This window comes from Caretta caretta, chromosome 3, assembly GCF_965140235.1.
Source record: "Caretta caretta isolate rCarCar2 chromosome 3, rCarCar1.hap1, whole genome shotgun sequence".
In the NCBI taxonomy this organism is placed as follows: domain Eukaryota; kingdom Metazoa; phylum Chordata; order Testudines; family Cheloniidae; genus Caretta; species Caretta caretta.
In genome coordinates, this window is record NC_134208.1 from 122,118,075 (window position 1) to 122,131,718 (window position 13,644).

General features: G+C 45.7%; 1 protein-coding gene across 1 annotated transcript in view; it reads left to right on the forward strand.

Moving 5' to 3' along the window:
- Nucleotides 1-832: 832 nt before the first annotated feature.
- Nucleotides 833-13,644, forward strand: part of IGF2R (insulin like growth factor 2 receptor) — a 92,451-nt gene continuing 79,639 nt past the window's right edge. Inside the window, exon 1 of the mRNA XM_048844078.2 lies at nt 833-1,045. Coding sequence (XP_048700035.2) covers nt 903-1,045 — 143 coding nt within the window. The 5' untranslated portion in view covers nt 833-902. The remainder of the gene's footprint in view (nt 1,046-13,644) is intronic.

The window sequence follows — 13,644 nt, forward strand, 5'->3', positions numbered from 1 at the left end:
CATGGGGGGCTCAGTGCCCAGGTGAGGTGTCACTGGGGTGTGTGGGAGGGACTGAGTGCCCAGGTGAGGTCTCATGGGGATGAATGGGGGCTGAGTGCTTGGGTGAGGTGTCACTGAAGTGCATGGGGGGCTGACTGCATGGTATCAATGTGGAGGTATCAGTGGGGTGTATGGGTGGAGTGAGTGTTCGGGTGAAGTGTCAGAGAGGTGCGGGGGGGTGAGTGCCAGGGGGAGGGGTCAGTGGGTGCGGGGGGGTGTGAGTGAGTGCCAGAGGGGAGGTCAGTGAGGTGCGGGGGGGTGAGTGCCCGGGGGAGGGGGTCAATGGGGTGTGGGGGGGTGAGTGAGTGCCAGAGGAGAGGTCAGTGGGGTGCTGGGGGATGAGTACCCGGGGGGGGGGGTGAGTGCCGAGGAGAGGTCAGTGGGTGCGGGGGGTGGGGGTGGGGTGAGTGCCCGGGGGAGGGGTCAGTGGGAGCGGGGGGGGGGTGAGTGAGTGCCCGGGGGAGGGGTCAGTGGGAGCGGGGGGGGGTGAGTGAGTGCCCGGGGGAGGGGTCAGTGCGTGCGGAGAGGGATGAGTGCCCGGGGGAGGGATCTGTGGGGTGCGGGGGGGTGGGTGTCCGGAGTGGGGAGGTATCACTGGGGGAACGGGCCCGGCTAGCCCGGCGCCGTAGGGGGCTGTGCGGGGTCTCGGGGCTGTGGGGGGAGCTGGTGCCCGGGGACGGGTCACACACAATCCCTCTCCCACGCTGAGCCCGTCACGCACATGACTGGTCACATGACCCGGGAGTCACATGAGCGGGCTGGGGGGTGGGGATCACATGACCCCCCCGTTCCTCTCTATCAGGTCCCAGGCGCAGGGGCGCCCGCCAGTTCCGGCTCCGTTCTGAGGCCCCCGCGCTGCACCCATGAGACGCGCCGCCCGCGGCCCGGGGCCTGCCCCGCGCCGGCTCCCCGCGCCCCGCCTCCCGGCCTGGCTGCTCCTGCTCCTGCTCCCGGGGCTGCGGGCAGGCGGCGAGGCCCAGAGCCTGGACTACCAGCCGCTGTGCAGGTGGGGACCCGCCGCTGCGGGCAGGGCGCTGGGGGCTGCTGCTGCTGCTGGAGCCCCCTGCAGGGCCCATGGCGTGAAAGGGACAGTCTGTGAAGAGCTCCCCGCCCCCCATCGCTCACTGAGCTGGCAACGCCTCTAAATCAATGTGGCAGCGAGCTGGGGGGCGAACGGGTGCCGGAGCGTCTTGCCTCTCGTGCTTGGTTATTTGTGTGCCCCACCCTCCCATTTGTGGCGTTGCGGCTAAGCTCTTTCTTGTACAATTGCCTTTTGCTTCCTTCGGCCCAGTCCGCAGGGGCACGGCCTTTATTTGCCTTCACCACCTGCCTTGTGTTGTGCCATTAAACGGCTGAGCGTTTCCGCTCAGGTGGCTGCAGGATGTGGGGGCTTGACCCTTGTGTGCCGTTTGTGACTCTGCTAGTAGAGTGCTTTGGGATCCTCCCTAACTGGTGTCTAAGGAGCCTGCCGCTGTGGTATATACCTGTGGAGAAAGAGTGGGTAATGTTTGAGGCTGCAAGGTGCTTGGTCTCCTTTTATTACCTTTTTGTTTGTGTCACATGCCCTCAGGTAAAGGGGAGGGGGAGGAATGCCCAAAAGTCACTGGCTCCTAAGTTCCATTTTCAAAAGGGACTTGGACGCTTTTGAAAATTTCACATAAATTTTTAGGGTTTGTGGCTTTTCAGAGGAGACATTTAAACATGAATAGGTAGATCCGCTTTTAGAGCTGTAGCCATGTTAGTCTGCATCAGTAAAAACCACGAGGAGTCCTTGTGGAGACCAAGGTGCCACAAGGACGCCGTGCTGTTTTAGCTCTGCTTTTGTGTCGGTGATGCCATTATGCTTATTAAAAGGTTTTGTTTTGTACTGGGATATTTGATTAGTTTTCCTCCTCCCTATGCCCCTGACCAATGCCTGGGCCATGGCCTGGCTGCTGCCCCCCTCCTTGGAGGTGACTGCTTTCTACTAGCGTCAAATATGTCTAAATTTATTAAGTGTGCTTGGAACATTTGGGATCAAAGGAACTGTGTAAACATAATGTATGACTTGTGCATGCATAATCAATCTCTCTCTCTCTGAGTCAACTCAAGCAAGTTGTTCCAGTTGCCAATTTCAGTGGGTGTCAGGCTAAACAGTGCTGAGAAAAAATAAAACTGATACTGGCCACAGCTTAGTGTTTAACAGCTTGTGAGCTAGCTTTTTCCCCCTCGGGGTTAGAGATTCAGAAGATGAAATTTATAGGTGACAGAAATGCTTTCCTGGAACTAGGAGCACTGGGCGTATGGCAGCACTCTCTGGTTTGAAGTAGGCTTCCATCATATACAGGGTGTACGGTTTTGTTTAGGGTCTTTCAGCATCCCCACTACAAACATTGTTCTGGTGCTCTGGGTAGGGGTGGAGGAACAATGCAGCTATACACTTTTCGTTACACAAGGATGAATGTAAAGACTCATGCTAACACAGAGTATACAGTAGTATCATATTAGTATGTTGGTCCTCTCTTCTGTGTACTTTACCTACATTGTTCTTTGAAACTATATTTGTGATGAATCCGCTTCTCAGCTAGAAGTTTTGAAGGTTTGTCCGTTAACATATCTATCATAAAACAGTTGGCCTCAGATATTTCAGAAGAAGCCAGATTTTATATATAGCCTTTTCTGTTTAAACAAGCTAGAAATACACTTAGAAATCAAAGTAATTTTAGGTGTGAAGGAGGAGTGAGTTAAAGTATAGTTCTACTCTGAAAATCAACACTGTAAAAATGGCACCTTCTTACTCTTAAGCCTGTTTCTGTTGTGTGCTGTCATATTTCATTTTAGTGAGGTAAACAAGCTTACGCCTTTATTTTATTCCTGTAAATCCTACAGTGCAAAGACAGCTAGGAGGGAGCTGTATCTGCCTCCTCCTTGTGCATAATCTATATAAATGGGTAACATATACACCAGTGCAAACCCATTCAAGGCAATTGGGGTGGACAGGTGTCAGTGAGGACATAAAATGGGCTCGAGAGACTTCACTGTTGATGCTCATGTGTGAAAAGGGACGAAAAATCCATGTGACAGTTCAATTGATTTTTGCAGAGTTGGTAGGTAGAAAAAATTCTTCTTACTTGTAAACTGAGCATATTTGTTCTGGTATTGAGACCTAATAAACATGGAACCCACTACTGAAGCTGCTTCTGGAGTAAGTCTTTGGAGTAGAATCACACTTTAAGGCATTATCCAGTTGATAAATATTGTTGACATTTAACTATTTTAGTACTGATTAATTCTATGGCTTAATATAAGAGTTACACTAAAAATAATCGTAGGAATGAATTAAAAGATGTTGTAGATATGAGTCTTCTAAGATGGTCAACAAGTACACCAATTCTGCACAAGGTTACCTACTATAGGCATGTATACAATGGATTTCTCCTTCTCAAGTGATAACTATATCTGTTCAGAAGTGCTGTAGGCCTTGCTTCTGCTCTAGTCAATAATACATTTTATTAGATTATTTTCTTGCATTACAGTAGTGCGTAGGGGTCTCAATCATAACAGGAGTTTGAGTCACACTAGGTACTGTACAAACACATAACTAGACAAGCCCTGCTCCAAAGATCTTACAGTCTAACTACAAATGTACCTTTTCAAAGCTATATTTCTAGGAGGAATATAGTCCAGGATTGCTTGGTTTTCATGTTATTTCAGCTCTGAATAATTCAACTACCATCACTCACAAAACGGAACATTCAGAACAGTGAATACACATCATTCTCTCAAAAGCACACATGCACATCTTCATTTGTGTAAGATACCCAGTAAAAGCTAAATATTTTCTTCAGCATTGGAGGGATTATCCAGTGCTCCTGTCTCCTCCCCCACCCTTTGGGGATGCAGCTCTAGCAGCAGGAGCAGGGTCCAGCTGGCCCTACATGCACCTGGCACCAGTGGAAACAGCAGGGGATCCTAACAGCCTTTAAAGGGTCTGGGGCTCTGCTGCTCCAGCCACTCTCCTGCCTCCCCCCAGTGGGACTTTTGGTCACTTTTAATTTTTCAGATAACTTCTTTCAATTTTTAAAAGGTCAAAGTGAGGCCGTGAGGATGTTTAGTCTACAGAAGAGAAGAATGAGGGGGGATTTGATAGCTGCTTTCAACTTCCTGAAAGGGGGTTCCAAAGAGGATGGCTCTAGACCGTTCTCAGTGGTAGCAGATGGCAGAAGGAGTAATGGTCCCAAGTTGCAGTGGGGGAGATTTAGGTTGGATATTAGGAAACACTTTTTCACTAGGAGGGTGGTGAAACACTGGAATGCGTTGCCTAGGGAGGTGGTGGAATCTCCTTCCTTAGAAGTTTTTAAGGTCAGGCTTGACAAAGCCCTGGCTGGGATGATTTAATTGGGGATGTGTCCTGCTTTGAGCAGGGGGTTGGACTAGATGACCTCCTGAGGTCCCTTCCAACCCTGATATTCTATGATTCTAAGTCAATAACCACCACTAGGAACAAGGCCACCATTGGGCTCTGTTCTCCTATAAGATAGGAGCCCCGGGCCCCAGCCCTGCTCCTCCAGGCTACTCTGCCATCTGCTGGTGAGGAAGCCACATTTCAGCTCTTACTTTTTAGTCTTGTCTAAGTAAGTACTTGTCTCTTCCTCACTCTTCTCCACCTCCCTCCCAAATCAGGTAACGGCAACAGGGGTGTCATGACAACAGACAGATTATTTAAAGGAAACTGATGTATGATGCCACTGACACTTCCACTTACTGGGCTCAGCCCTTATTGTTGTCATTTATTACTATTTCCATTGCTGTTATGCCATAATGCTTCCAGAGCACCCACCACTATTCCAAGAACACATTGCTCCAGCTCTGCCCATTTTCAGGACTCAGCCAGGTTAGAGCTCCAAAAGATATTCAACAAACCTGCCTTTCCCATGACATCTGGGAAATCAGACTACCATTCCTCCACTTGGCACATCCCATGGCAACATCTACTACTTCTCCTATCCCAGTTTGAATTGGGAGGAGCTGTCCAAGGAAACAGAAGCAGAAACAAGAAATCAAATTCTAGACATCTGACCCCTAAATACTGCACAGGTCTATTACTGAGGCATGGGTCAGAAACAGACAACACAAAGTAGCATGAATTAAAATTGATGCTAACTATATATGACCTCATCAGTGATGCATTACATGAGAGAGCCTGAAGCATCGAGAGTGGCTGGATGACACTGCAAGCCATGTGGTAGTATCCTCCCCAGGATACTTAGTATACCACAGACCTAGGCAGGTGGCGCGGCTTTCATCTTCTCTGCAAACATCAGATGTAAGAGAGGTACCTCTGATAAGACAACTTTATTTGAATTCATTCATATGACAGTAGAAACCAGAACCAAAGCTATGTAAATTTTATGCTAATTTACCAACCGCCACAGACAAAGATTTGTAAAGGAGCTCCCTGACACCTTGTTGGCGGTGGTGAGATACCCCAGAATTGTCACACAGGGAAACTTCAGTACTTGTTGACAAGATTTAAAAACCTCAAAACAATCTCCTCACTTGCCTCCCTAGGACTTTCATAGGTCATCTTTGGTCCAACTCACACAGCCGGACATACATTGAACCTGATCTTTGGCCAAGATATCAAGTATGAGGATGTTACGACCCAGCCACAGTCTTGGGTGGGTAATCACCTCATTAAGACAGTGGTCAGAAACCTTCCAGCACTCAGGCAACAAGGAAAAAACAACAATCCGGCTTCCCCTATGAAGACTCATGGACTCCAATGAATTACAAAGCCTGCTAAAGGACATCAGCACCCCACCTGGAGGATGAGGAGTGGAGGACCTGGTGGATCACTGTCATTCTACAGTGGCCTCAGCCATTGACATGCTCTTCCCTTCCTTGCCTAGTACAATACTAAAGCTACAAACATAACTTATACATTTCTTGACTGCTAACTGATTCCATGATAAGGACCTGGGTAGAACAGGTCTCTCAGTCAGTTTAACTTTTGGCCTGTCTGTTTTGCTGGAACAGTGGAACCATGTCTCCTTCTCACTGGTCCTATCACACCCTGCTCAGTGTTCAAAGCTGGACAAACCAGAAGGAAAATTTTCAAGGTAGAGAAGTGGTGTATAGGACAGCCTGCTTCCAAGTCTTCACAGGCACCACAAACACACAGTGTGAGGTTCTATGCAGTTCAGCTGTAGTGGTCTGAGTTGCTTGTTCCTAGTGCTTTGTTGGTTAGTTGGCTTGTGGAATCTAGGAGTAAAAGGAAGTTTCTTATAGAGAGAGTCTTCCATTCTAAATCATGTTCTCTGGCTTTGTAAAACTAATTTCATAGCTTCCACCGGCTGTTTTTTCTTCACATGTTTAGCCATAACTGTGCTAGGTAAAAATCTTGCTTTCAGGCAGTGTCCCTTTAAGCCAGTCAACTTAAATCTGCCTGATTTGTTTTTTAACTGGTAAGTCTTGTGACAGTTAAGGCTACTATAATGCAAATAAGTAGAGGGGAAAAAGTCTCTCCATATCTTCAGTTTATCTTGTCTGACTGCACTCTGGACACAGTTCAAATTCTTCCCCAGTTTGTTTGCATCTCACAGCAACAGAGGAGAGACAAATCCTTTTTAAGGAAAATTTATTTGTGAAGCCACAAAAAAATATGGGGACAGATTTAGTATTGAAAACAATACTTTTGCAGACATGACTTAGAAGTATAGAAACATCATTTTGAAATTCTACAACAAACACTGTCTGGGCAATCTTAAAGGAAAACTCTCTCTTCTCTTTCCCCTCTCCTTCTCTCTCCCCCCCCCCCCCCCAAACCACTTCTTCCTGGAGTTTTTTAACTTTGCTTCTGCACTACTGTATGTCCTAGCCCCTTTCCAACTTCATATTTCCCCTCTGCCTTCCTCCTTTCTGATGGACCTTGCCTAGACAAAACGAGTGTGGCTTGATGAAGAGAAAGTGTGGTGGTTTTTTTTTTCTGCAGCCGTAGGATGAGTCCATGTAGTTTTTCATATGCTAGCTCAACCAGTATTGTGGTAACATGCAGAGTGGTGTTACTGAGCTCCTGCTCTTGTGTATATTTAAAATAAACCTCAGGCAAAGATTCAGTAAGATAGAGCAAAAGTTATAAACCCATTGCAGTGTCACTAGTTTTAGGGGAAAAAAATAGTAGAATGTTAATAGAATGTTGCATGTTTCAAATACTTGTAGTTTTGTTTTAAAGTTAGGAAATTCAAAATTGCTGCAGCTTAAATCCAACAACCTTAACTCTCTCCTCATAATCTCATCCCCCATGCTCTTCCAGGCATAACTATATACTATTATTCTTTCAGCCTCTTAATCACTGTACACTGTACCATAATTGACATAAGAATGCGTGTCAGGTCCACTCCCAACACATGTGCTGCTGACAGAACCAGAGAACAGCCTCCAGTTCACCCTCTTTTTGAGGAGTTTCACGCTGGGAATGGGGAAACCTGATGATCTGTTCCTGGCTCTGTCACAGCCGCACTGTGTGACCTTGGGCAAATTCAGATAAATTAGCTGGCTTCTAAAGCATGCTGAAATATTTAGGTAGGAGGTGCCACATGAATGCAAGATATCATTCTACATATGCAAACCAAACCGATCCAAATCCCATCTTGCTTTCTTAATAACATGCTTCCTTCACATCTGATCCTTTTTTATGGTTGCTTTAACCCTTTTCTGTTTGCAGTGATTGAGCTCCATTCAGCTGCAGGCACTTTAAAATTGGTTTATCCTTGTAATTGGCTTGCATGTGTTCTGCTCCGTAAGCCAGTGGATGTATCATAAGACTTGTGTAGCCCCCAAGTGAAATGTCAAAGCATAGGGATGAGGGTTAAGATTTCCTGGCCAAATCAGTAAGTTATATAGGTTTGACATATGACATAGCTACAGGATTTGTCATAAGGACATACTTCCTTACCATCAATGTTTGTTGAACAAAGTAACAGGCATACAAGAGCAGAGGGTAAGATTGATTGGGCAAGATCCCTGGGAGAATAACATGAGAGGGGAAAGGAGTCCAGGAGAGCTGGCTGTATTTTAAAGAACCCTTATTGAGGTTACAGGGACAAACCATCCTGATGTGTAGAAAGAATAGTAAATATGGCAGGTGACCAGCTTGGCTTAACAGTGAAATCCTTGCTGATTTTAAACACAAAAAAGAGGCTTACAAGAAGTGGAAGATTGGACAAATGACCAGGGATGAGTATATAAATATTGCTCGGGCATGTAGGAATGAAATCAGGAAGGCTAAATCACCTGGAGTTGCAGCTAGCGAGGGATGTTAAGAGTAACAAGAAGGGTTTCTTCAGGTATGTTGGCAATAAGAAAGCCAAGGAAAGTGTGGGCCCCTTATTGACTGAGGGAGGCAACCTAGTGACAGAGGATGTGGAAAAAGCTAATGTACTCAATGCTTTCTTTGCCTCTGTCTTCACAAACAAGGTCAGCTCCCAGCCTACTGCACTGAGCAGCACAGCATGGGGAGGAGGTGGCCAGACCTCTGTGAAGGAAGAAGTGGTTCAGGACTATTTAGAAAAACTGGACGTGCACAAGTCCATGGGGCTGGATGCGTTGCATCCGAGAGCGCCAAAGGAATTGGCGGATGTGATTGCAGAGCCATTGGCCATTATCTTTGAAAATGAGGGCGATCGGGGGAAGTCCTGGAAGATTGGAAAAAGGCTAATGTAGTGCCAATCTTTAAAAAAGGGAAGAAGGAGGATCCTGGGAACTACAGGCCAGTCAGCCTCACCTCAGTCCCCGGAAAAATTGTGGAGCATGTCCTCAAGGAATCAATTCTGAAGCACTTAGTGGAGAGGAAAGTGATCAGAAACAGTCAGCATGGATTCACCAAGGGCAAGTCATGCCTGACTAATCTAATTGCCTCCTGTGATGAGATAACTGGTTCTGTGGGTGAAGGGAAAGCAGTGGACATGTTATTCCTCGACTTTAGCAAAGCTTTTAATGCTGTCTCCCACAGTATTCTTGCCAGCAAGTTAAAGTATGGATTGAATGAATGGACTATAAGGTGGATAGAAAGCTGGCTAGATTGTCGGGCTCAACGGGGAATGATCAACGGCTTGATGTCTAGTTGGCAACTGGTATCAAGCACAGTGCCTCAAGGGTCGGTCCTGGGGCCAGTTTTGTTCAACATCTTTATTAATGATCTGGATGATGGGATTAATTGCACCCTCAGCAAGTTCACAGATGACACTAAGATGGGGGAGAGGTAGATACGCTGGAGGGTAGGGATAAGGTCAAGAGTGACCTAGAGAAATTGGAGGATTGGGCCAAAAGAAATATGATGAGGTTCAACAAGGACAAGTGCACAGTCCTGCACTTACGATGGAAGAATCCCATGCTCAGCTACAGACTAGGGACCGAATGGGTAGGCAGCAGTTCTGCAGAGAAGGACCTAAGGGTGACAGTGGACGAGAAGCTGGATATGAGTCAACAGTGTGCCCTTGTTGCCAAGAAGGCCAATGGCATTTTGGGTTGTATAAGTAGGGGCATTGCCAGCAGATCGAGGGACGTGATCGTTCCCCTTTATTCGACATTGGTGAGGCCTCATCTGGAGTACTGTGTCCAGTTTTGGGCCCCACACTTCAAGAAGGATGTGGATAAATTGGAGAGAGTCCAGCGAAGGGCAACAAAAATGATTAGGGGTCTGGAACACATGACTTATGAGGAGAGGCTGAGGGAACTGGGATTGTTTAGTCTACAGAAGAGAAGAATGAGGGGGGATTTGATAGCTGCTTTTAACTACCTGAAAAGTGGATCCAAAGAGGATGGATCTAGACTATTCTCAGTGGTGGAAGAGGACAGAACAAGGAGTAATGGTCTCAAGTTGCAGTGGGGGAGATTTAGGTTGGATATTAGGAAAAACTTTTTCACTAGGAGGGTGGTGAAACACTGGAATGCGTTGCCTAGGGAGGTGGTGGAATCCCCTTCCTTGGAAGTTTTTAAGGTCAGGCTTGACAAAGCCCTGGCTGGGATGAGTTTTTTCAATTTAAAGATCACTTTTTTAAAAAAACCCTGATTCTTGTAAAACATGTTTTAACTGAATGGGTTCTTCAGAAACCATGAAAACAAATAACAGGTTTCAGAGTAACAGCCATGTTAGTCTGTATTCGCAAAAAGAAAAGGAGTACTTGTGGCACCTTAGGGACTAACCAATTTATTTGAGCATGAAGTGAGCTGTAGCTCACGAAAGCTTATGCTCAAATAAATTGGTTACTCTCTAAGGTGCCACAAGTACTCCTTTCCTTTCATGAAAACAAAAGGTCAGTCCTATGACCTTTGCTGTTGACTATATAGACACCTGTGGATTAACTTTAACATTCTTTTTAAAGCTTACTGATGTGGAACTCTTGCAGAATTTTGAGCACATAGGGAAAGGAGCCTCATGACCACTTCAAAAAGGAGAGGCTGGTGTGGTTTGGTAGCTCGCAAAGCAATGAATACCACTTGTGATGGGCCTTTACGATTACATGGGAGTAGATGTGTGTCAGACTTTCCAGTAGTCGTCTGTTACCACTGAGCTGTAGAGAACCAGTAGGTCATGTTATTCAAAGCAAATTCACACAGAATATTAACCAACCAGGTTTCTTCTGCTTTGCTAGAACTGGTGACTGGTATTTTCAGGCTTTATTATTAGGTGGCTTACAGCCTAAACTTGAGACTGCACTGACTTTCACCTTCTTGTAACCCCACTGGCCCACGCGTTGACATGGCACTGTCTATCCGAGGGGTTAGGTTGGTATAACTACATTGCTCAGGGTTGTGGGTTTTTCACATCCCTGAGTGGCATAGATAAACCGATATAAATTTTTAGTGTAGACCTGACCTATAAAAAGTGCACTGTCTTCCTACTTCACTCAGGATTAGTGATTTTCTGTCAATGCATGTTACTTGCTGTATGAAAATCTTGAAACATGGAATGATTTTAATAGACCGATAAGTTAAGTCTTGGCTTAGGATGTCAGTTTCAAATGTAACTTGAAATTGGGTGTGCATGGGTTTTTTTTTAAATCTGTATAAAATCTACCTTAGAAATCTGAGTTAAATAACCTTTTTAGAAAAAAATCATTGATTTTTATCCACACTAGGTGAGACTGACACAATTTTGTAAAAGCATTTTTGATTTCAATGAAACTGCATTTTTGATGGAAAACTATTCTGTTTTTCCAACCAGCTGTAGTCTTTTCTTTTCCTGCCCCCATGTTACCTGAGGGTTAAGTCAATTTCTTCAGGGGGTGGTGTGTGTGTGTGTGTGTTTTTTTTTAACTACCACTTCACTTTTTTACTTAATTTTGCTCTGGCGTTGTCTAACTCCTTTCCCTTCCTCCATTTCTTGTAATTTTTTACATTATAACTTCTGTTCTTTGCTGTTTTTGTTTGGAGCTCTTTCTCTACCTCAGTGATACCTAATTTGTGAAATGTACCTGCACATATGGGGCTAAAGATTAGGTTGGTTACAGGAAAGGGGAAATGCCTATTGAGTAGACATTGAATTCCTTTTACCCATCTTCCATTGGTTTGCTAATGATACCAACTTTTCTTACCTGGTATTGAGTAGTAACTAAGAGGTGATCCACTGTAAGGTTTGGAGGAAAGAAAACAGGTCATGTTTGGAAAGCTGTCTAGCACAGAATCCTTTTTGAATTTGCAGATAGTTCTGATGCCTCCACACCAACTTACAACCTTTTTCCCAAGCAGCAGCAGGGTGAAATTAAGAAAACTGGTCAACTTCCCTTGCTGCTGTACAGACCCTTTGGGCAACGGTGAAATCAACACACTGCTTACCAAGTTTCTTTGTGTTGCTGTCTCTCCGTAAAGCGAGAACTCTGGGCCTGTCTACATAGTGAGTTAGTACACTGCAAGGTAGATGTAAATCTACAATGCTTCTCAATGCCATGTCCAAACAGGCTGCGTGGATCCTCCTGTGGTGCACTGAAAATTCTCTAGTAAACTTTGACCTGCTGTTTTTAAAAAAACAAACAAAAACAAGTAATGCAACCAGGCACTGGAGATCTTCATAGACAAAGATAACTCAAAAACCAGCCTGAGAGTGGGACAGAGTAGCTCCTCTTTTCCTTTCTTCCTGGTCCTAGTAGTCAGCCTTCAGTGTGGAACAAGAGAGCATCTTTGTGTTCTAGCTGTTTGGGGAATGATGGCTTCAAATGATCAAAACTCCTGCCAGCTAGAGATTGGTACAGAAGATGAGGCCCTGAAGCAGAGTCCATGGATTGCACCCTGATAAAATCCCAGTAGCTGGACCAGGTTGCTGGGCTTCTTGTGGCATTGACCCTGAATTTCATTGGTAGAGCTGGCAGCTGTCTGATAAATGTCTCAAACCACACTGGAATTGTAAAACTGTAGAAACCGGAAAGGGGATAGGTGTGGGGAAGAGCTAATAGGTCATACAAGTGGTCTAATACCACTGTGATCATGCATTAGAAATATCTGTGACAGATCAATCTTTGAGTGTTGGCCATTCTTCTGAATGTTTGTTCTAGTGCTTTGTCCAGTCTAAATTTAAAAGCTCCAAATAAAGATGGTGCCTCCATTTTTCCTGGGAGATGGTGCCACAAACTAACATCTCCGGGGAATTTTTTTCTCATTCTGCTTACGTTGTCACAGAATCCTAGAATATCAGGGTTGGAAGGGACCTCAGGAGGTCATCTTGTCCAATCTCCTGCTCAAAGCAGGACCAACACCAACTAAATCATCCCAGCCAGGACTTTGTCAAGCTGGGCCTTAAAAAACCTCTAAGGATGGAGATTCTACCACCTCCCTAGGTAACCCATTCCAGTGCTTCACCACCCTCCTAGTGAAATAGTGTTTCCTAATATCACTTAGACCACCACACTGCAACTTGAGGCCATTGCTTCTTGTTCTGTCATCTGCCACCACTGAGAACAGCCAAGCTCCATGCTCTTTGGCACCCCCGTTCAGGTAGTTGAAGGCTGCTATCAAATCCCCCCTCACTCATCTCTTCTGCAGACTAAATAATCCCTGTTCCCTCGGCCTCTCCTCATAAATCATGTGCCCCAGCCCCCTAATAATTTTTGTTGCCTTCCACTGGACTCTCTCCAATTTGCCCACATCCCTTCTATAGTGTGGGGGACCAAAACTGGATGCAATACTCCAGGTGTGGCCTCAGCAGTGCCAAATAGAGGGGAATAATCACTTCTCTCAATCTGCTGGCAGTGCTCCTACTAATACAGCCCAATATGCTGTTGGCCTTCTTGGCAACAAGGGCACACTGACTCATATCCAGCTTCTTGTCCACTGTAATCCCTAGGTCCTCTTCTGCAGAACTGCTGCTTAGCCAGTTGGTCCCTAGCCTGTAGCTGAGCATGGGATTCTTCCATCGTAAGTGCAGGACTGTGCACTTGTCCTTGTTGAACCTCATCATATTTCTTTTGGCCCAATCCTCCAGTTTGTCTAGGTCACTCTGGACCTTATCCCTACCCTCCAGCATATCTACCTCTCCCCCATCTTAGTGTCATCTGTGAACTTGCTGAGGGTGCAATTAATCCCATCATCCAGATCATTAATAAAGATGTTGAACAAAACTGGCCCCAGGAC